Source organism: Orbicella faveolata, unplaced genomic scaffold (assembly GCF_042242905.1).
Source record: "Orbicella faveolata isolate gen_17 unplaced genomic scaffold, um_ofav_v1 contig_25, whole genome shotgun sequence".
Classification (NCBI taxonomy): Eukaryota; Metazoa; Cnidaria; class Anthozoa; order Scleractinia; family Merulinidae; genus Orbicella; species Orbicella faveolata.
The window spans coordinates 8,101,807-8,122,599 of NW_028301553.1; the positions used below are offsets into that span (position 1 = coordinate 8,101,807).

At 42.9% G+C, this 20,793-nt stretch overlaps 2 protein-coding genes across 3 annotated transcripts; both read left to right on the forward strand.

Annotated features, from left to right (window-relative positions):
* Positions 1-1,417: 1,417 nt before the first annotated feature.
* Positions 1,418-8,694, forward strand: LOC110050333 (uncharacterized). The gene is made up of 6 exons (XM_089293317.1): positions 1,418-1,567; positions 2,972-3,365; positions 4,162-4,342; positions 4,782-4,978; positions 6,129-6,401; positions 7,499-8,694. Exons 1-6 carry the CDS (start codon positions 1,544-1,546, stop codon positions 7,720-7,722), a joined length of 1,293 nt encoding a protein of 430 aa, XP_089149443.1. The 5' UTR covers positions 1,418-1,543; the 3' UTR covers positions 7,723-8,694.
* Positions 8,695-9,405: 711 nt separating this feature from the next.
* On the forward strand, positions 9,406-20,695 carry LOC110050285 (uncharacterized). 2 transcript variants are annotated; one of them, XM_089293312.1, is made up of 6 exons: positions 9,406-9,684; positions 13,753-14,146; positions 15,218-15,398; positions 15,786-15,988; positions 16,761-17,036; positions 17,654-20,695. In XM_089293312.1, the coding sequence occupies exons 2-6, from the start codon at positions 13,834-13,836 to the stop codon at positions 17,875-17,877; spliced, it is 1,197 nt and encodes a 398-aa protein (XP_089149438.1). In that variant the 5' UTR covers positions 9,406-9,684; positions 13,753-13,833; the 3' UTR covers positions 17,878-20,695. The 2 variants fall into 2 exon arrangements, with proteins under 2 accessions (XP_089149438.1, XP_020611856.1); XM_020756197.2 differs by lacking the exon at positions 9,406-9,684 and adding an exon at positions 10,154-10,338.
* The last annotated feature ends 98 nt before the right edge of the window (positions 20,696-20,793 follow it).

The following is a 20,793-nucleotide window of genomic DNA, read 5'->3' on the forward strand; positions in this document are numbered from 1 at the left end:
TCTTGTTTTCGCGTAGAATGTTTCTCTGTCGACGTCATCGGTGACAGTTTGCTGCGCAAAGTTTAATGTTGGAAAAATGTGTACCTTAGGACTTTCGTGAGGCATTTCTCGAAACTGAGTGTCCACCGGGAGGTTATTCCCTGAAATGTTTGGTTGGGTGGTGCTGCGCATTTCTTGGAATCCTTACCCAATTTCAGACCAAAATATGTGATTTACTCTACTATCGATACCCAACTTCAAACTACTCTAAAACACGTGTTTTCTATGAGTCTCTATAATTCGTGACCTCACCTAACCAGGTATTGCTTAGGCCCGTTCCAAACGCCGCTCCATTCATGCGCCGAACCTAACTGATGAGTTAAGTACGGCAGAAGAGCGGCGTTTGAATCAGTTTGGTTCGGCACGTTAGGTTTGGTGCAGCAAACAACATTAAATTCGGCAGGGTCTGTCGCACTATGCGACGTTGGAGCGGCAGCTGATTCATACGGCGTTCTCCTCATGTGTCGAACCTAATGCATAAATTACTGTAATGTATTTTTTATATAACGGGACTCGTGATTGGCTCAAAATTGAGTGGCGTGACTAGACATGCATGAAGCTCGAAGTCGTCGCGAAAAATAAAGACAACAAAATATGTCTTCGGTTTATGAGTTTCTTTGGCGCAAATTCATTTTTTGCTTTTTCTTCGTGACAATAGCTCAGCTTATGAGATTTCCCTTTATCAAGTCGAATTAACCGGGAGAAACCTGTCTAAATCCAAACACTGGACCTTGAGTTTAAATTTGCTTCCCAAAATATTGCTATAAACAGCGAAATGTCAGTCACAGCTTTTCTATTCGGACAGAGTTCTTGAATTCAGAACACATATTTCTCGTCGAAAATTGTTACCACCGGCTTCCCGAATTAAGTTCGACGCACGTACGCCGTCTGAACCAGCCGTCGCTCCAAAGTCGCTCTAAAGTCGCACTTAATCAAGTTTGGACCGCAGCGTTTGGACCGGGCCTTTGTCTCCTCAGAGTTGCGTGACGACTCCAAACGCCGGGAAAATTTAGTTTCGTCTAAGCAGCATGGCCAGAATGAAAGCATACCCTGTTTTAGACTAAAAAGGTCATATTCAGACCAGAATGCCTACCAGAGATTTTGAGGAACAAGGAAGTATAATCATTTAGTTCAAGGAAACAATGGGTATATATTTTTCTGATCAATTTCAATGAATAAGGGATTTCCCCACGATATTAAAGAAACTTTTGGCGCAAAATCATAAGGAAATGTGGAATTTATTAGTGGGGAACAAGGGAGAAAAAGCGAAATATTCTCCAGGGAGACCCTCCCTCATGTAAGGAGTTGACGTGTTTGGTGTACTGGCGTTCGCTCGATCGCCTGGGATCTGGGGTTGGGATTCACTTTTCTGGGAATCAAAGAGGTCACGCGACTTCGCGGAAACCCCACTTCCGCTTTTGCATTCTGCATCAAGGAGAACTGAAGAGCGTGGCCAGACGTTTGAGAGCGTTTATAAAGCCAAACTGCTATAGAATCGTCTAAAATGGGAAACGGTGATTCGAAAATCGTAAGTATCGATACGTACACTTACATTTCAGCCTGTAATCAATTAATTTTCGTCGAATTATTGCAAGCGTGCTCGCCAGTTCGCTTCCTTTGAAAGCTAAACTTACCTTTAATTTTACGCCTGTGTATGAAGTCGAACCTTCCCTCACAAGAAGGCAATGCAAAATTGAGACAGATATCGGCAATTTTATTGCGTTAGCGACAAATGCAGTCTAGAATTCATACCAAATTCAAATTTTATATTTTCGCTATTCCAATCGTACCTGTAAAACAGCTCGAACTGTTGCTCTACATACATCTCATCTACTCTGTGAAATCCAAAGGCCAAAACGTCTACTTAGTATGTTAAATTCAGAGTTTAAACAGAAAAATTCTGCAATACACGGCGAATACGAGAACTTATGTTCGAAACCGAAATATGTAGTAAGCAACTAAAACATTTTGTCAACCTCTACGGGACCCTTCTTTCACGATTAAAATATCAAACAAGAATATATTTCGCAACCATCTTCGACAACAGGAAATAAGGTCGGTATTCAACGCCGTCTACTTTGGGAAATAATGAAAAAAATGGGAAATACGGCGCGACACTGGAGGAGAAAGGAAACGAAAACCGAAACTCTTCCTTCTTTCACTTGTTCCGGTTGTGAATTTATTTAATAACTTGTTACTTTATATACATATACAAGGCTAAACCCTGCACAAATTATTTTAAAACCAAGCGTTTTCGGCTTATTGTCAACATCAGTGACGAAAAAAAGTCGAAAACGTTCGGTTTGATAATTATTTTTCTAGTTTTTAGCCTTCTTACAATTAACCTCTTTTCGCGGAATTATATCAACTTGATACTTCATTACATGGCTTCTTCAATCAGTTCTGGGTAGAATCAATTTACTTTGAAATCTTTCTCAGTTGTTATCGACTTTTGTGAGAAACTACTCGCAGAATTTAACTATAATTTATTTGCTGTTTCCTATTATCAATAATTATCGATACGGCTTTTTATAAATTAATCGTGATTAAATCTCCTCAATTTCCAGTCACGCAAATACAAATGAAACTCACGCAAATGCAAATGAAAGTCACACAAGTGCAATTGAAAGTCGCGCGATGTATATTCGTAGACCGACGTTAGAAACAAAAATTGCCAATATCGATTCCATAAACGTTTTAGGTGTAAAATCTTACGAGGGTTGGAAAATTGATAATTTTAAAATATTTGTACGGATTAAAATTAGGTTTTTAATGTAAATGTTAGGTACGTTTTGCTCACGCCCAAAGTAGTAATCCCTCACAGATAATTTATGACCATAAGGCAAGATTCAAAAGCGACCCGCTTGTTTTACCTTTATTTTTTAGCTGTTTATTTGTTTGTGTGTTCTTTTGTTTATTTTTTAAATTAAAGAACTATGAAACAGTGGATAAAACAGATCCCAAGGCACGGGCTCAAGGTCAGCAAAGAGCCCAAGAAGAGAATGAAAATAGAATGAGAGAATTGCAGCACGAGATTGAGAGAGATCGTCAACGGGCGTTGCGTGAAGCACAAGAACACGCGAGAATTGAAGACGACGAACAGAGAAGACAACTGGATCGCCAACGACGTGAGAGGGAGGAAAGAGAAAGAAAACAAAAGGAGGAAGAACAATTTTGCAAGCTTAAAGATGAGTTGATAAATTACGACTTTCAGAGCCGCCCAAGAATTAAGAAAGCGTCTTTCCGAGATTTGGTGGTGAACGACATCGATGTGCTGCGCATTGCTTTAATCGGACCTACAGGCTCGGGAAAAACCAGTTTTGTGGGTGAGAACATGTTTTTTTTTTAAATTGCATGTTACGTAAATCATTTCTTTAGCCAGCGAGCGATCTCTAGTGTTCGAGTGTGAATGTTAACGGTGCCGCTTTGTCTGTCAGTTTTAGCCGACTTCGAGGAAATTTATGCGGACATGCGTGCCGGTTCAGTCGAAGGAAGTTGTTGTGATCAGTAGAGTGGAACCCCGCCACCGCTACCACCTCTCTTGTATTAGCATAGGTGACTTAACCAATCAAGGCTAACATGCTGATTTTTCAACCAATCAGACCGCAAAACCAAAGCCAATCATGAGCAGGTTCACGCTCGTTTTACCGCGCTTGGCACCGGATGCATGATTTTGTTTCGTGCTGTGATTGATTTATTGCTTTTTCATTTTATGTGATTGGCCCGAGAGACAGTCATTAATACACAAGCATTAAGGTAGACTGCCACTAGTTTCATGGAGGTGCAGTGGTCTTATGGTTGTAATGCTCGCCTCCGGATCGAGCGGTCTGGGTTCGCGTCCTGGCTGGGAACATTGCTGTTGTGTTGTTGGGCAAGACACTTTACCCTCACTGTACCTCCCCTCGCCACGCCCAGGTGTACTGGAGAATTTAATGCTGCGGGTAACCCTGCGAAGGACTAGCATAATGGGACGTAGAAATACTCAGTTAGTCGCTTCATGCTTCAGAAACTGGGATAAACTTCGGCCTAATAGGTCAATTGGCTCGTATGTAGACCGTTTCTTTTTTTACCTTCATTAATATCCTAGCTAGCAGCACTCTCGTTTTTGATTAAATTTACTAGGCACTTTGCAGCGAGCTATTGGAGAGCCTCAGGTTGCCTTTGAGCAGGGAACAGGAAAAGAAGGTACCATCCTTCTCGAGGAATACTACGTGCAGAAAAACATCCGGATGGTGGATACCAGGGGATTTTTTGAGAGCGATGAAAAGCTCCTGGATGAGTGCCTCAAAATCATGTCTGGAAGGTAAATTATAAATTGCGTGCGTTATTTAGGTTGGCCCGAAGTTGAGCCACGTCTCGCTTGAGAGATAGGCCATCAGTATTGAAAGTCCCGGCTCACGTCCCTCTATCAGGTTATGTATGGTAAGTTTTCTAAGCTGAGAATATAATTACTCTTTGAAAAATGTGAGTTGAGAACAGCTTGTAAGGCGCTCATAATCAAGAATTAAACAGCGATGACTCTTAAAATACGCGATCCTGGAGAGGGAAACGAAGGATAGTGGTAGTGTCATAGCGGCAATATAAGCAGTCCTTGGACTTGCGACTAAGCAAGTGATCGAGGCTCTAAGACCAAGGCAATTCACTCTTACAGTTCTATTTTCACCCAATGAAGTATGCAATTAACGCATCGCAGTGATGGGCAACTCTCAAAATGACTTTTGTTGTTATTGTTTATATTTAAGAATTCGTGCAGGAGATGAGATCGTGCGGACCTATGACCAGTTAAGTCAGGAGTCGGACGCCGCGGCAAAACGAGCTCCAGCGCTCTCTAAGTACGCGCACGCCGTAATTTTTGTTGTGAAGGCAAACGATCCGCGTCTGAAGGACGGCAAGTACAAGGACACACTCCAGAAGATCAGAGAGCACTTTCGAGAAGATGGTAATGACAATATTCACCAAAATAATTCATTCCTCTCATAGATAAAATTAAAATTATACCTATTGTAGCCTCGATGACAATTACGGCGGAGGATTAATCAGGCGCGATGGCCTCATGGTTAGCGCGCTGGACTCCGGATTGTGCAGTCCGTATCGAGTCCTGGCCAGGGTCAACGTGTTGTGTTCTTATACAAGACACTTTTCTCTCTCACTGCCTCTCTCTCTCTCTCTCTGCCTCTCTCTCTCTCTCTCTCTCTCTCTCTCTCTCTCTCTCTCTCTCTCTCTCTCTCTCTCTCTCTCTCTCTCTCTCTCTCTCTCTCTGTCTCTCTCTCTCTCTCTCTCTCTGTCTCTCTCTCTCTGTCTCTCTGTCTCTCTCTCTCTCTCTCTCTCTCTCTCTCTCTCTCTCTCTCTCTCTCTCTCTCTCTCTCTCTGTCTCTCTCTCTGTCTCTCTCTGTCTCTCTCTGTCTCTCTGTCTCTCTGTCTCTCTGTCTCTCTGTCTCTCTGTCTCTCTGTCTCTCTGTCTCTCTGTCTCTCTGTCTCTCTGTCTCTCTGTCTCTCTGTCTCTCTGTCTCTCTGTCTCTGTCTCTGTCTCTGTCTCTCTGTCTCTCTGTCTCTCTGTCTCTGTCTCTGTCTCTCTGTCTCTGTCTCTGTCTCTGTCTCTCTCTGTCTCTGTCTCTGTCTCTGTCTCTGTCTCTGTCTCTGTCTCTCTCTCTCTCTCTCTCTCTCTCTCTCTCTCTCTCTCTCTCTCTCTCTCTCTCTCTCTCTCTCTCTGTCTCTCTCTGTCTCTGTCTCTCTCTGTCTCTCTCTGTCTCTCTGTCTCTCTCTGTCTCTCTCTCTCTGTCTCTCTCTCTCTCTGTCTCTCTTTCTCTCTCCATCCCGGTAAATAAATGTATACTTGCGAATTTAATGCTGGGGGGGGGGGTAACCTTGTGATGCACTAGCATCCCGTCCAGGATGGAGTAAAAACACTCCTAGTCGCTTAATTCTACGAAAACCGGGATAAGCTTGATCCTGGCATTTCCTGGAACATTTTGTGATGGGGTGGGGTGTGTCACTCGATTTCAGTCATCATTCAGTCCTGCTACTGAAAATGTGTACCTCATTTTACAGCTGATACCTCCGTGACTGATAATCTTTTGCTTACTTAACAGGTTATGCTCCTGTGACGGTTATTACTTATCTTGACAAACTAAAAGACAAAGAGGACAAGGATGAAGCTTTTGACCAGGCCTCCTGGGCGACTGGCAGCTCAAGCGAGAGAACCTACTTCATTGCAAATTATATAAATGATTCCAAACCGTCCCTTGAGATGGATCGAGCCGCTCTTGATATTCTGGATTCTGCTTTGCTCTCCGCTGAAAGGTTTATACAAATCCGCAAGCAGCGACAGAAAAATCAGATGGAAAGGGAGGCCACGGCTGGAGGTAACATTTTTTGTAACCCAATAGATGCTTGAAGGAGCTCAGTAACGGTATTTTGAATTTTTTTGGCCACGCACAAAATTACCTTTAAATTGAAGGAAGCCAGAAATTAATAGTTTGAGATAATGGTTTAAGGAGCAAGGATGGTTAAGGATGGAGAGGATTAACACGGATTACAAACAACGAACTTGAAAAATTTAGGCTAAACTTTTGAAGATGTGTAAACTGTGAAACCACGACGGCAACAGAAACAGAAACGTCTCAACGCAAACAATTTAATGAGCAAACAATATGCATCTTAAAACGCGCGTTATACTTCTTGGTACATTTCGTACCTGTTCTCCGTGGGAAAGGGGGATCTCCCATGTAAGAAGGTCGGGGATGTTCGTCAGAAAGTTTGGATTAAATCCCTGAAAGAGGCCGATCTGGGTGTGGCACGAGCTTTATTTGGCCCCTAATGAATACCACTTTAAAACGGGGGAACACCTGTTTTTCCCACCCCCCTCCCCCGCCTTGGGCGTAGCCTCGGCAAAAACAAAGACAACGTTAAATGACCAAATTCTGCGTATTTGGAGGACCGTGAAACATGACGGTTGATTTCTTGTTTCTCTAATTGGAACAGAACGTTTAGCTTGAGTATCTAGTCGCACTCAACAGCTCTGGATAACTCCGACTTTGGAAGGAACAATGCAGTTCACTTTTCCGTTACACATCGTTTTCAGCTCGGTATCCCCTTAATCGTTACCTGTCGGTGGGTTCCCTAATGTTATAACGTACCTTATTAAAAGAAAGCATCGTCAGAGCATTTTCTAAATATTCAGCTGTGAACGAGCTGACTTAATTGTTGTTCTGATATGAAGGTCAAAGGACACAGAATAATAGAGCAGTACAGGAAAAACATGACCCACTACGTATCGAGGATAAAGAGCGATGACGTCAGTGATTGCTTAACTTCCTAATTGTCATGAAATATGTTAAGGTTCCCTAGGGTTCTCATTGGTTGTATAATTATATAAAATGCATATTTGGGTTAACGAGAAGCTTTTGTATGCGCCTTTATCAACAGTGCTCCATTATTTAATTTTCCTGCCTATCCCTAGGAGTTTCCAGTAGCGCAGAGACTGTGGAGCAGTTCTTTGGTCGTCTTCAAAAGAAGTACAACTGGACTGACCAGGGAAAGATGAAAGCTGTGCTGGAAACCTTGCGCCAACAGGAGATCAAGACGGTTAAAGCACTCAAGGAACTGTGGGAAGACGTTAAGTCTGAGCTGCCAATGTCGCTTGGTATGAAGATAGGCCTGGAGGAAGAGATGAAGCGCTTGTAAAATGGCACTGACCAATGAACCCAACAGAACTTGATTTAACCTTCTAGATTCTGTTAAGTAGAAGTATTACTGGCCTTCACTGTCTTCCCACCAAACATAAAAATCGGAACCGATAAATAAAGTCAAGAATCCGGGATATGATACATGATTGATATATAAACGTCCTCGCCAAGTTTTACGCCTGTTCTGTTTTTAATTTGCGCGTTATTGGGAGAAGTGTTTGACCAGGTTTCTAGAGCCGCCATGTTAGCGCCCATCTAGATGAGTAGAAACGCCTCCCTGCTGAGTAAAAATGAACTTAAAGGAGTAGGTCACTCCAAAAAACATATATATTTTGTCAACGCTAATAAAAACCGTGCACTAAGTGTAGCTATTCACCGAAGTTTCAGCCTCTAAAGTGCAGGTTTTCCTTATGAAATTCGTCTCCAAAGAAGCTCAAAATTCGACATCGTTACCGCCATTTTGCACAGTGCTCAGTAGCCAGGCCACGTTTTCGTGACGTCATTCCGTCCAAGAGATTTTGTCCAAATGGCTTCCGACAACCCTTTTAACTACCATTCTGGGTTATTTTGAGCCGAACATGCTCCAAACTCCCAAATGATAGCATTGAAGATAGTGAAGTGGATAATCGTTTAGAAAAAATACATTTTGCTGACCTTGTGACGGATGCAAAGTTTTTCTCCTTCCCGCCAATGTCGAGTCGGACGGAATGACGTCACATAAACACGGCCTGGCTGCCAAGACAGTTTCAAAATGGAGGTCTCCGAAGTCGTTTCTTTCGAGACGAATTTCTTCTGGATAACGGACGCTTCAGAGGCTGAAACTTTGGTGACTGGAAAAGCTGAATGTTTACTTGCTATAGGCGAAGACAAAAATGTAAGCCTTTTGAAGTGACCTTCTCCTTTAAAGCCCTGATCATCGTAATTACATGTATTCAAGTTTGCTGTTAAATAAAAAGTAATAGTCTGTTTACACACCTCCTATTTTCTCTTAAGATCGTTTAGAAGTAATCAATTTGGACTTGATCATGAGAACTAGAAAATGGCATGTATGTTACATCACGAACAATTGAGAAAGTTAATATAAGCCTGAGTGACAGGCAAGGCTTTTACCTGACTACTTTGGAATTCTACGAATCTTCAAGCTTGACGAAACGAGCGACTCTCGATGGTTATGTTACAGGCTCAATTTTGATTGGTTTTTAAAATAATGGAAATGAGCGGAAGTAAAACACCAGTGTCTCGACTGAGCCACGTGTTTGTCAGCTAGGCATGTGCAATTCAACAGAAAGTCCGATATTTTGGGACATCGACTCGGATTTTTACGATAACTGCAGAAATTCTCGCGCGCCCATTGGCTAATTTTCCTTGTCAACACGCGGACAGACAAATGAATTTATAATTTATGCGATGTGTCAACGAGTACGAGCGGACAAATTTGTCATCGTAAAACACAAATTGATGCCAGTTTTTCATGCGTCTGTCTTGTTATTGACAATGAATTTCGTCATCAAACATCAAAGTACTGTGCGGATCCACTCGGCTATCGCCTCGTCAATCCACAGCTAATTTGACAATATTATGACGAAATTCGTGATCAAAAACAGGACAGACGCATGAAAACCTGACGTCAATTTGTTAATTTTTCATGGTCGCTCGTTTCTCGACCGCTGGTCAAGGGGAACGAGGACTCTGGGTACGAGGTTGTCGGGAACGTCAAAACATTACCAAACGCCTTCAGAACATCAATGGTGACAGCAAGTCTTTAGAGCTCAGTTCAGTGCATATAAGGGGGTTACTCTCCCGGAATGCTTGGTGAGGGAGTGCTGCACGTTTCTTGAATCCTTTACGCTATTTCAGGCCAAATTGTGCGATTCATTTCAGACCTGACCTAACGATTGAGACCCCATTTCAGTCTACTCTAGCTGATGCACGAGTTCTCTACGTGAACTCAGCTAACCAGGTGGGTTCAAATAGGCCATTTTCGTATTCTCGGTATTGGACTGGAATTAGCTTGCAATGGAGGCTAATGTGGGGAAATATCATAAAAAAGAGAGTTTATGTCATTTGCATTTGAAAAGACTCCCCGTATTAGCCTCAGCTGCAAGCTAGTTCCAGAACCCATGATCATGGGCTCCTGACGCCACACATACATACGTAGCTTATGAGGGCCTCCCAGGGGTTTCGAGGAGCGAGGTGCATAATCATTTACTTCAAAGGAACAAGGGATATTTTTGGATCAATTTGAGGGAGCAATGAATATTTCTTCTACTTACGGATATCTCAACTACTAAGTGGCGTTTTGGCGCAAAATTTTATAAAATAATGCAATTCGTTAATGGAGAAGCGAAATTATTTTTGAAGGGATTAAGGGAGCATGTATCCCCGCCGGGAGCCCCCCCGCTGACATCATTAAAAATGACGTTCACACTCCCTTTTTCTGGGAATCAAATTTCGAGGAAAACCCACTTCCGCTTTTAATTCCGCATCAAGGAGTCATTTTAGAAGAGTTTTCTGTAGCAGTACAGTTTGGTTCTAGATAATGGCCTTCCTTTTGGACGCCGTTTTAAACCCGGTTGTAAGTGTGGTCACAAGTTTGGTGGGAGGCGGGGAAATCGTAAGTACACTTACATCTGAATGACTGTGTACATTTCAGCTTATAATCACTCGTCGAATTATAGCAAGCGTGCTCGTCTGTTCGCTTCCTTTGAAAGCGAAACTTGCCTTTAATTTTAAGCGTATGGATGAAGTCAAACCTGCCCCCACAAGAAAACCAACCAAAATTTAAGCAGGTATCGACAATTTTAGTGAATCGACGACAAGTGTAGTCTAATATTCATACCAAGATCAAGTTTCATAGTTTCACTGTTTTAATCATACCGGTAAAAAACCGGAACTGTTGTCCATATTTCATCTACTTGGTCAAATGCAAGAGTCAAAAAGTCAATTTAATATTATTCAGCGTTCAAACAGGCAAATTCTGGAATACATGGCGAATACGAGGTCTTTCATTCGAACTAGCAATTAAAACACTTAGGCCAGTTCAGACGTCGTGCGTTTGCCGTGCCGAACTAAATTGCAATTTGGTCCGACTGTAGCACGGTAAAGAAACAATTCTGATTCAGACGTCGTGCCAGAGTCGAACCAAATTCAGCATTTAGTAATGCCTCGTAGCAATTCTCCTCCTAACTCCCCGTGGGAACGCAATCTCGCCAAAATATATTAATATAATTTATGAATTTTGTTTAACGTGGCAAAAGCACGACGTCTGAATCACTGCCGTGCCAGAGTCGTGTAGCACGGCAGAGCTTGTCGAACTTAATTGCTTGCCGAACTTAATGCAAAAGTTTGATTCAGACGCCGTGCCTCTGCCGTGCTTTTGTCGATCTTAAATCCTGAATTTAGTTCGGCACGGCAAAAGCACGACGTCTGAGCCCAGTTCAGACGTCGTGCTTCTGCCGTGCCGAACTAAATTGCAATTTGGTTCGACTATTGCACGGCAGGAAATCAACTCTGATTCAGACGTCGTGCCAGAGTCGAATCAAATCCAGGGTTTACTGAAGCCTCGTAACAATTCTCCTCCTAACTCTCCGCGACAGAAGCACGACGTTTGAATCGCTGCCGTGCCAGAGTCGTGTAGCACGGCAGAGCTTGTCGAACTTAATTGCTTGCCGAACTAACAGCCTCTCTTCAATCAATTCCGGATACAATAAATTTATTTTGAACTCGGTATTATCGACTGTTGTGAACAAGCGCTCGCAAAATTTAACCGTGATTTATTTGCTCTTTGTTATTATCAAATACAAAAATACGGATTTTCTACAAAATTCTGCTCAGTCTCTTATGCTTGAGTCACGCACACGCAAATGAGAGTCACGCGATACACACTCACAGATGCGACGTTGGTAGCGTCCCCGTCACGCGAAATCATAAAAATATTTCCGGAAAATTGGCACCAGAAATTGATCATGAAAGACTCTGACGAAATAAGTCAAATTGCCAATATCGATTCCAATTACGTTTTAGGTGTTAAATCTTATGGGGGTTCAGAATATTTAATAATTTAAGAGTACATTTATGGATGAAAAGGTTTTTAATGCACTGAAATTTGGAAAGCTTAGCATTCAGTATTATTTTGTGACACGCTCTTTCAGTTTCTAATAACCAGTCTTTGCAAGTGTCGGATTATTTTCGATTAACACGAGGTCTGTTAATTTAGTGGTAATTCCACTTAGCAGGGTATTTAACGAGGGGCGTCATTTGCCTGACCATTATGGACAAAGTGGCTGCCAAAGCGATGAACTGACCTTTCGTGTTTGGAGTCGAATAAGTGCTCCCAAATTAAAGACTATTTGATATACAACAATGGTGGGTGCATAATTCGATCCATCGACCGCTTTGACAACGGCTTTTAATAGAAACATTCACCCTCGAGAAGTGTTTTTCTTCCGCGAATTGTTTCACATCTCCCTACCGTCTCATTTTCTTTTATAATTACGTTACTTTATGGCTAGAACATTTTTGTTTTCCAATACCTATACAAACGTAAACTGTTCGTTAGTAGCTCAAAGGAGAAAAGATTAAACCCCCACACCACCACCCACCTCAATCTTCAAACTTCAGATCCTTACCACTTCGCCGACGTGCAACTTATTTGTTGTTAATGAAGAAAAACATCTTTAAATTCATTATAGTTAGGTATAAACCGCTGCCTTGCCGCTGATTGATTTATGACCACTGCGGGGTAAAATAATTCGCACAGCGAGCTTACAGCGAGCGACTTCGGATTCAAATGGCAGTTCTTTTCTATGGGAGATCGCTCAATTTGCTAACCACATGACTTGTTTTACTGGCCATATCATTTATTCATGGATACTTTTAGATGCCGGGCGGGTTTTTCTTTCTCACTTGTGAGTAATTTCGATCTTCTGTTCAAGGATTTTCTGAGAGCTATGAAGGAATTACAAAAACATCGCTATCAGAATAGCCCTCGACTCGCTAGGGTAATTTTAAACGCTCAAGTTTTCCACCTGAATGAGCTTAATTTTTATTCTTGAATTAATGTTTGTTGTAAAACTTATTCTGTGCCACGTAACATACAAACTCCTCAAAATCTTTTTGACCGCCCTAGTCATGTGTACTACATGAAACATGCCCAAGTCAGATGGGCAGGCCACATTACCCGGATGCCTGAAGACCGCATCGTAAAGTAGCTGTTCTATGGTGAGCTCTGCCAAAGTAAGTGCTCTGTCGGAGAGCAACGTAAGCGCCTCAAAGACAGCCCGAAGGTTTCTGAGGGACTTAACTATTGAGACAAATTCATGGGAGGCCCTTGTCTCAAACCGCCCCACCTGGCGCACCCCTGACTGCCATTGGAGCTCGGACAGGTGAAGAACGCGGAACCGCCACAGCAGAAAAGAAGCGAGAGACGCGCAAGGCCAGAGCTGCAACCATCCAGCACCACACACCCACCCACATGTGCTCAATCTGTGGGAGAAGGTTCCACGCCCGGATTGGCCTCATTAGCCACCTCCGGACACATCGTACCGGGCTGGAGCTCCTCACCCGGTCATCTAACAACTGATGTCATAGTCATCTTCGACTCCGAAGGACGAATAACACATGAAACACGTCCGTTTCAAATACCCTGAGTTGGCTTAGAAGCCTTTTGATTATGACTTTATGTGAGATATGAATTTTTTTCATTGGTGTTGGGTGGGGGGGGGGGATGGGTTCGTGGCGAGAGTGTTTGAGTAGCTAGCTACAATATTGAAAGGTATATCGACTCTGTTTTTTTGTCTTATAAATCGGAGTAGCTAGTTTTGTTATAATAAACTATCTGACCGCGTCTTGATCGAGCTATGTTCACGCCAAAGCAAACGACCGGCGTAATACAGTGAGGTGGTGATCTATGACGCATTGGCCATATTACATGTTAAGGCAGGATTAAAAAACGATCCGCTTGCTAATTTAATTATATTGTTCATCTGTTTGTTTGTGAGTTTGTTTGTTTGTTTCCTTTCAATTAAAGACCTATGAAACAAAGGATAACACAGATCCCACGGCACGCGCTCAAGGTCGGCTGAGAGCCCGAGAAGAGAATGAAAGGAAAATGAGAGAATTACGTGACGAAATAGAAAGAAATCGTCAAGAGGCGTTGCGTGACGCGCAAAACCGCGCGAGAATTAAAGACGACGAACAGAGAAAACAATTGGATCGCCAAAGACGTGAGAGGGAGGAAAAAGAAAGAAAACAAAGGGAGGAAGAACGATTCTACGAGCATAAAGGCGAGCTGATGAATTACGACTTCCAGACCAGCCCAAGAATTAAGAAAGAATCTTTTCGAGATTTGAAAGTTGATGACATCGACGTGCTACGCGTTGCTTTAATCGGACCAACAGGCTCGGGGAAAACCAGTTTTGTGGGTAAGAACATGTTTTTAAAATTTGCATGTTATGTGAATCATATTTCTCGCGCTCTCGTTGGATCACAGGCTTACATGCTTCGTTGCCCTGGTAGATTCTAAAACAACACCCTGTACAGGTTTATTCTTTCCTTTTGGGAACGGTGCCAGAGGAAATAATTACCAATCCCGGGATGAAGAACATGTATGTTTTCCCCGTAATGTTTTTCGTGTTTTGACTCGGCAGTATACATTAACAGTACCGCTTTGACTGTCAGTTTTGGCCGACTCCGGGAAAATTTGTGCGAATACCGGTTTAGTGAAAGGACGGGATTTTTTGTTTTGGCATAGTGGAACGTACCCTGGCCCCAGAGGTTTTGTTGATTTTTCTCCGCATGACAGAGCTGCGAGGAGCCGCGAAGCGCTTCGCGACTCGCCGTTCGCCGCTTCGCGAAAAGAAGAAAAATCAAGAAAAACTTCTAGGACCAGGGTAAATGGAACGTTATTTATTATGGAACGTTATTTCCCTTTTATTAGCTGAGGTGCCCCAATAAATCAAGGCTAACATGCTGATTTCTCAACCAATCAGACCGCAAAACGAAAGCCAATCATGAGCAGGTTCACGCTCGTTTTCCCGCGCTTGGTTTTGTTTCCTCCCCCATGATTGGTTTATTGCGTCAGTTGATGTGATTGGCCAGAGTGACAGAATTAATGCACCCAGCATTCAGGTAGACTTTCTTTAGTTCATGGAGGCGCAGTGGCCTCATGGTTGAAATGCTCACCTCCGGATCGAGCGGTCTGGGTACGATCCCTGGCTGGAGACATTGGGTTGTGTTCTTGGGCATAACACGTTATTCTCACAGTGTCGCTTTCCACCCAGGTATATAAATGGGTAACGGCGAATTTAATGCTGGGGGTAATCCTGCGATGGACTAGCATCCCATCCGGGCGGGAGTAGAAGTAGTCCTTGTCGCTTCATGCTACTAAAAGCGGAGATAGACGCCGTTATGATAGGCCACTTGGCTCGTATGCAAACCATTTTGCCTTAATTGATATCAGTAAAATGATTCCCGTTTTTGATTGACTTTACAAGGCACGTTGCAACGAGCTATTGGAGAGCCTCAGAGCGCCTTTGAGCAGGGAACAGGAAAAGAAGGCACCATCCATCTCGAGGAATACTACGTGCAGAAAAACATTCGTATGGTGGATACCAGGGGATTTTTTGACAGCGACGAAAGGCTCCTGGAAGAGTGCCTCAAAATCATGTCTGGAAGGTAAATTACACTTCGAGTGCGTTGTTTATGTTGGTCTAAAGTTGAGCGACATCCCGCTTGAATGACTAGGTATCAGTATCGCATGTCGCGGCTCCTGTCCCTCTATCAACTTATGTACTGTAAGTTTGTAAGCTGAAAATGTAATTACTCTTTTCCTAAATGTGAGTTGGGAACAGCATATCACACCATTGTTGGCCGTAACATGTTACGCGCGTTTGGCCACCCTGTTGCGACGTGTTGCGTCATGTTGGGTGTTGCTGGCAATATTTTTTTAAATTAGGCATGTAGATTCCCTTGGAGAGCCTTAATTGTAAATCTTATTGTATTGCATACAAGGGTTTGCTTCAAGTCTCAAAGTGATTTTCGTTGTTATTGTTTCTATTTAAGAATTCGTGCAGGAGAAGAGATCATGCGAACTTATGACCAGCAAGGTGCAAGTCAGGAGTCCGAAGCCGCAGCAAAACGAGCTCCAGCGCTCTCTAAGTACGCGCACGCCGTGATTTTTGTTGTGAAGGCAAACGATCCGCGTCTGAAAGACGGCAAGTACAAGGACACACTCCAGAAGATCAGAGAGCACTTTCGAGAAGATGGTAATGACCACATTCACCAGAATAGTTCATTCCTCTCATAGCTAAAATTAAAATTATACCTACTGTAGCTTCGATGACAGTTAATTACGGCGGAGGATTAATGAGGCGCGGTTAGAGCGCAGTTAGAGCGCTGGACTCCGGATCGAGCGGCCCAGATCGAGGTCTTGCCAGGGTCATTGTGCTGTGTTTTTAGGCAAGACAGTTTCTCTCACAGTGCCTCTCTCCGCCCAGGTGTATTAATGAGTACAAGCTGGGGTAAGTCTGTAAAAAAAGGTAAAGCCTGCATACGAGCCAATTGGCCCATCAGGCCGGGGGTTATCCCGGTTTCAGTAGCATGAAGCGAACAGGAGTCTTTCTACTCCCCCCTGGATGGGATGCTAGTCCATCGTAGGGTTACCCCCAATATTAAATTCGCCGGTACTTATTATTACACCTGGGTGAAGAAAGGCACTGTGAGAGTAAAGTGTTTTGCCCAAGAACACAACACAATGTCGCCAGCCAGGGCTAGAACCCAGACGCTCGCTCCGGAGTCAAAGCGCACTAACCGTGAGGTTAGAATCCCATCAAAGGAGGGAATAGAAATACTCCCAGTCGCTTGATGCTACGGAAACCGGAAAAAGCTTGATTCTGGCACTCCTTAAAACATTTTGTAACGGAGAGGGGTGTGACGTGCCATTCGATTTCAGTCATCAGTCAGTCCAGATACTGAAAACATGTACCTCATTTTTCAGCTGATGCCTCTGTGACTGATAATCTTTTCGTTACTCTACAGGTTATGCTCCTGTGACGGTTGTTACTTACCTTGACAAACTAAAAGACAAAGAGGAAAAGGAGGAAGCTTTTGAACAGGCCTCCTGGGCAACTGGCAGCTCCAGCGAGAGAACCTACTTCGTTGCAAATTATCTGCATGTGGATTCTGAGCAGTCGTTTGAAGTGGATCGAGCCGCTCTTGATATTCTGGATTCTGCTTTGCTCTCCGCTGAAAGTTTTATACGAATTCACAAGCAGCGAGAGAACAATCAGATGGAAAGGGAGGCCGCGGCTGGAGGTAACATTTTTTCGGAACTTGATGGGGAGTTTAAGGAAATCGAAACCAAAACGGCAGCAGAAACCAAAACGGCAGCAGAAACCAAACCGTCGCTTAAAAAAAATAGTTTAATGAGTAGAACAATATGCATTTTTACGAGCGCGTTGTACTTAGGTCTCCCATGTAAGACGATCGGGGACACTCGTCAGAAAGTTTGGATTAAATGCCTAAAAGAGACCAATTTGAGCGTGGTTCAAGCTTTATTTAACCCCTAAAAAACACCATTTTAAAACGGACAGACAGCGCTTTTTTTATTTTGTTTTCTTCGATTACTATTCTAAAAGATACCTGACGACTAAAATAGTGGCATTTAGTGTTGAAAATCCTAACCCCGCCCCCCACCCCGAGTCTGTTCTTTTAAGGAGCGTAAACCATGACGGTTAATGTTTCGTATTTCTAGTTGGAATTGAACGTTAAGCTTGAGTAGTGGTCGCACTGAACACAGAAAAATAGAACAGTACAGGACAAACATGAACCATTACGTTTTGAGGATTAAAAAAACGATGACATCAGTGATTGCTTAGCTTCCTAATCATGTGTCAAATATGCAAAGTTTTCTTTTCTTTGTGCCTGTTCAGAAGTTCCCAGTGGCGCGGAGACTGTGGAGCAGTTCTTCAGTCGTCTTCAAAAGAAGTACAAGTGGACTAACCAGGGAAAGATGAAAGCTGTGCTGGAAACCTTGCGCCAACAGGAGATCAAGACGACTGAAGTCCTCAAGGAACTTTGGGAAGACATCAAGTCTCAGCTGCCATTGTCACTTGGTATGAAGATGGGCTTAGAGGAAGAGATGAAGCGCTTGTAAAGTGGCACTGGCGATGAACCCAGCAGAACTTGATTTAACCGTCTAGATTCTGCTAAGTAGCAGTATTCAATTTTAAAATGATGTTACTTTAGACCTAGTGGTAGTTTTATTTATGCATGCACCATTGACCATGTAGGCCAGATTATCAGCCGCTGTTCAAGAAAGGAACCCGCGCTCTTCCCCTCGAGGAGGAACGTTAACGCGGCCTTCACACGGCAAACTTAAGTCGAGAAACTCGTGTTGGCAAACTTGAAAAAGTTGGCAAACTCGTACCTTCACACGTCAAACTCGCGTCAAATCACAACACACGGTAATTTGCAACATGGCCAACTTAGTGCAGTGGCACTCACGTAGAACAGTGAAACAGAAGAAGAGAAGAGAAGAAACAGAAAGCGGTGGAGAAATAGAAAGGTTTGGACGAAACCCAGTTTGTCCGCTGGCTCCTCCATTTTCTTTTGTTTGTTTTAAGTATCTTTGTAGGCTTCAGACGAAACGTCCTGCACAGCCGGACAATTGTGAACCTCTTCGATAAATTTAATAGTGGCCTCATGGTCATCTTGAATTACGTCCGCCATTTTGTGAAGTGTCCAGGAAATAAATCACGTGAATAGAGCGCGTGTTTCGATTGGTTGACAGTTACCAACACATGTTTGCCGATCGTTCACACGTTAGAAACGAAAAAGTTGGTGAAAAGATTGGCGAGAATAGAGGCAAGTTCTATTTGTCGCCAACAGTTCGCCAACGTGTTTGCCGACTGTATTTGTGTCGTTCACACACACCAACTTGAGTTTGCAAACACGAGTTTGCTAACTTTAGTTTGCCGTGTGAAGGCCGCTTAAGATTGGCGGAAACTCAGGACTCGAAAGAGCGGCGGAAATCGAGCCTACTGACCGTGAAGGTCTGTTCCGTGTTTCCGTGAAACTGCCCGGATTCATGTAGTAGCATATTTATTGTCATAGTGCTTCGTTTTTATTCTTTATTTTGAAATGGCGGACATTTTTGTGCAATGTAATTGCAAAGTAAACGAAAAATCCTAGATTTAACAAGTCTCTTTTGAAGTGACACTTATTTTAGTTTCAGGCCCTGCTTAGGGTTTTCCGTGTGCTTGGTACCTTAGCTCATCAGGTACTCAAAATAATAATTGTGGCAAGTAGAACATCGAAACCTTCGAAACAATTTTTATTTTGTCCGGGCTTTTTGCTATTCATTTGTGCTGTTGCTTTTCAAACCCTAGAGAGGGGAATGGTTATGAAACCCGGCAAACATCAAAGGAGCAAGCAAAGATGCCAAGATTTATGTTGAAAGGTCCACGACCGTGCACAATCTTTTGTTTTGCGTTCATACACTATGCATGAATTACGTAACCGAAACGTGTCTATTGGTTAGTTCCTCGGTCAGTAGTAAACAGCTATTGCGTTTTGTGCACGGTCAAGGCCAAAAAAGAGAACAACAACATACAATAATGAACTTTGTCGAGTTTTATAACCATTCCCCTGTATCAACTATGTTCAAACTGTGGACCAAATTGATCTCCTTTGTAAATGATAAGCAGTCAAGAAGGTTCTGTGTCGAAATCACTGGTCCTCAAGAAATGTTCTGACTTTCCGCTCAGATTAGGAAACGATGACGTACGTTTGTACTAAAGAGACGTAGTATAAACTTTCCCTGCTTTATCGCGTACGCTGCCCGAAGGGGTGGGGTGGGGGGGGGGGGGTACTTTCAGGTAGTTGTGTGTCGCGAAGTGTCTTCAACCCGGACCCTATTCAAGGCTCAAACCCGAAAAATGACACTCTATTTCAAGAAGGCACAAAAACTAAGAATGGCGTGATCGGGTCAAGTTTATTTTGTTTCTGTAACATAGGAAAATTACGAATAGTTCAGTTTTCACAGATCATTTGTTTTCCGTTTAGCTACGCATAGACGCACTTCAATTCTAGCTGATACAAATTAGATACCCAATGTAAGGGTCACAATGCCAACAGGGGCAAAAATGATACCCTATTCAAGCATCGAGAACCTCAAAAACCCTAACCTATCCCGTAGCACATACCTATATAGCCCATATATGGGCGTACCGCCCTCCCTCCGGGTACGCTGTGGGCGCGCGAGAATTAATAATAAGACTGTATTAAAAGTGCTTTGTTGAAAGTGTAGGAGAAAATAGTTCAATGGCAAAACATCATTCAGCATTGTATGTAAGAGCCCATTAGGGAACACAGATTATTCCAGCACCATTTATTTTATTTTGCCAGTTGTTGCTTCCAAAGCGCTAAGTTCACCTTTGTCAGTGGATTTCCAAATCATATAACCAATAAATTAAACGTAGTAAATTTAATTAAAGTTATTTTTGTTTTCTTTTTTTTACATAGTTTCTACATGTATTAGTTTTCATAAATGCTATGTTTAGAAGAAAATCCACTTCTTTCGTAGTTGGTTTCATCCACACAAAGCTACAGAGTTCTAACCTGCACTACAAAGAGAAAGTTTCATATCCAGATCAACAGAAGTCTGTACTGCTCTACTGGTATAAAGAACGACTTAGTCATCTCTTTGCCTCTCAGACCACGGTGATAAGAATTTGAGCAAAAAACGGCTGAGGATGTTTTTCAGCTTCGCCTGCCTCACCCATATGATGAGAATATTGCCGGTGTCTAGCTGTGCCAGTTCCAAAAACTTCTGTGAATACTGGCTTCTGATTGGACAGAAAAAATCCTTTGCATTATTATTACCCAATCGGCGAGCAGCGGGTTCACAGTACGTTTTGTGTATCCTAATATGAAGCTAGTTTGTTCATTACAGTTTTTTCTTCGTTTTTGTATGTGGTGCTTTGTTCATTGTATCATATGACTCATTTAAAAAGGTGAAAACTAGTCCGCTGCATGACGAGGCTGGTTTTCCCTGAGCCTATTGGTCTAA

What these genes read in the sequence shown, in the direction of transcription:
- LOC110050285 (XM_020756197.2), top strand. Translation starts at nt 10,264, where the DNA reads ATGGCCTTCCTTTTGGACGCCGTTTTAAACCCGGTTGTAAGTGTGGTC. An exon ending in GGGGAAAACCAGTTTTGTGG is followed by an intron (nt 14,147 to 15,217) that starts GTAAGAACATGT and finishes TGACTTTACAAG; the next exon opens with GCACGTTGCAACGAGCTATT. An exon ending in AGAGCACTTTCGAGAAGATG is followed by an intron (nt 15,989 to 16,760) that starts GTAATGACCACA and finishes GTTACTCTACAG; the next exon opens with GTTATGCTCCTGTGACGGTT.
- LOC110050333 (XM_089293317.1), top strand. Translation starts at nt 1,544, where the DNA reads ATGGGAAACGGTGATTCGAAAATC. An exon ending in GAAACGGTGATTCGAAAATC is followed by an intron (nt 1,568 to 2,971) that starts GTAAGTATCGAT and finishes TTTAAATTAAAG; the next exon opens with AACTATGAAACAGTGGATAA. An exon ending in AGAGCACTTTCGAGAAGATG is followed by an intron (nt 4,979 to 6,128) that starts GTAATGACAATA and finishes CTTACTTAACAG; the next exon opens with GTTATGCTCCTGTGACGGTT.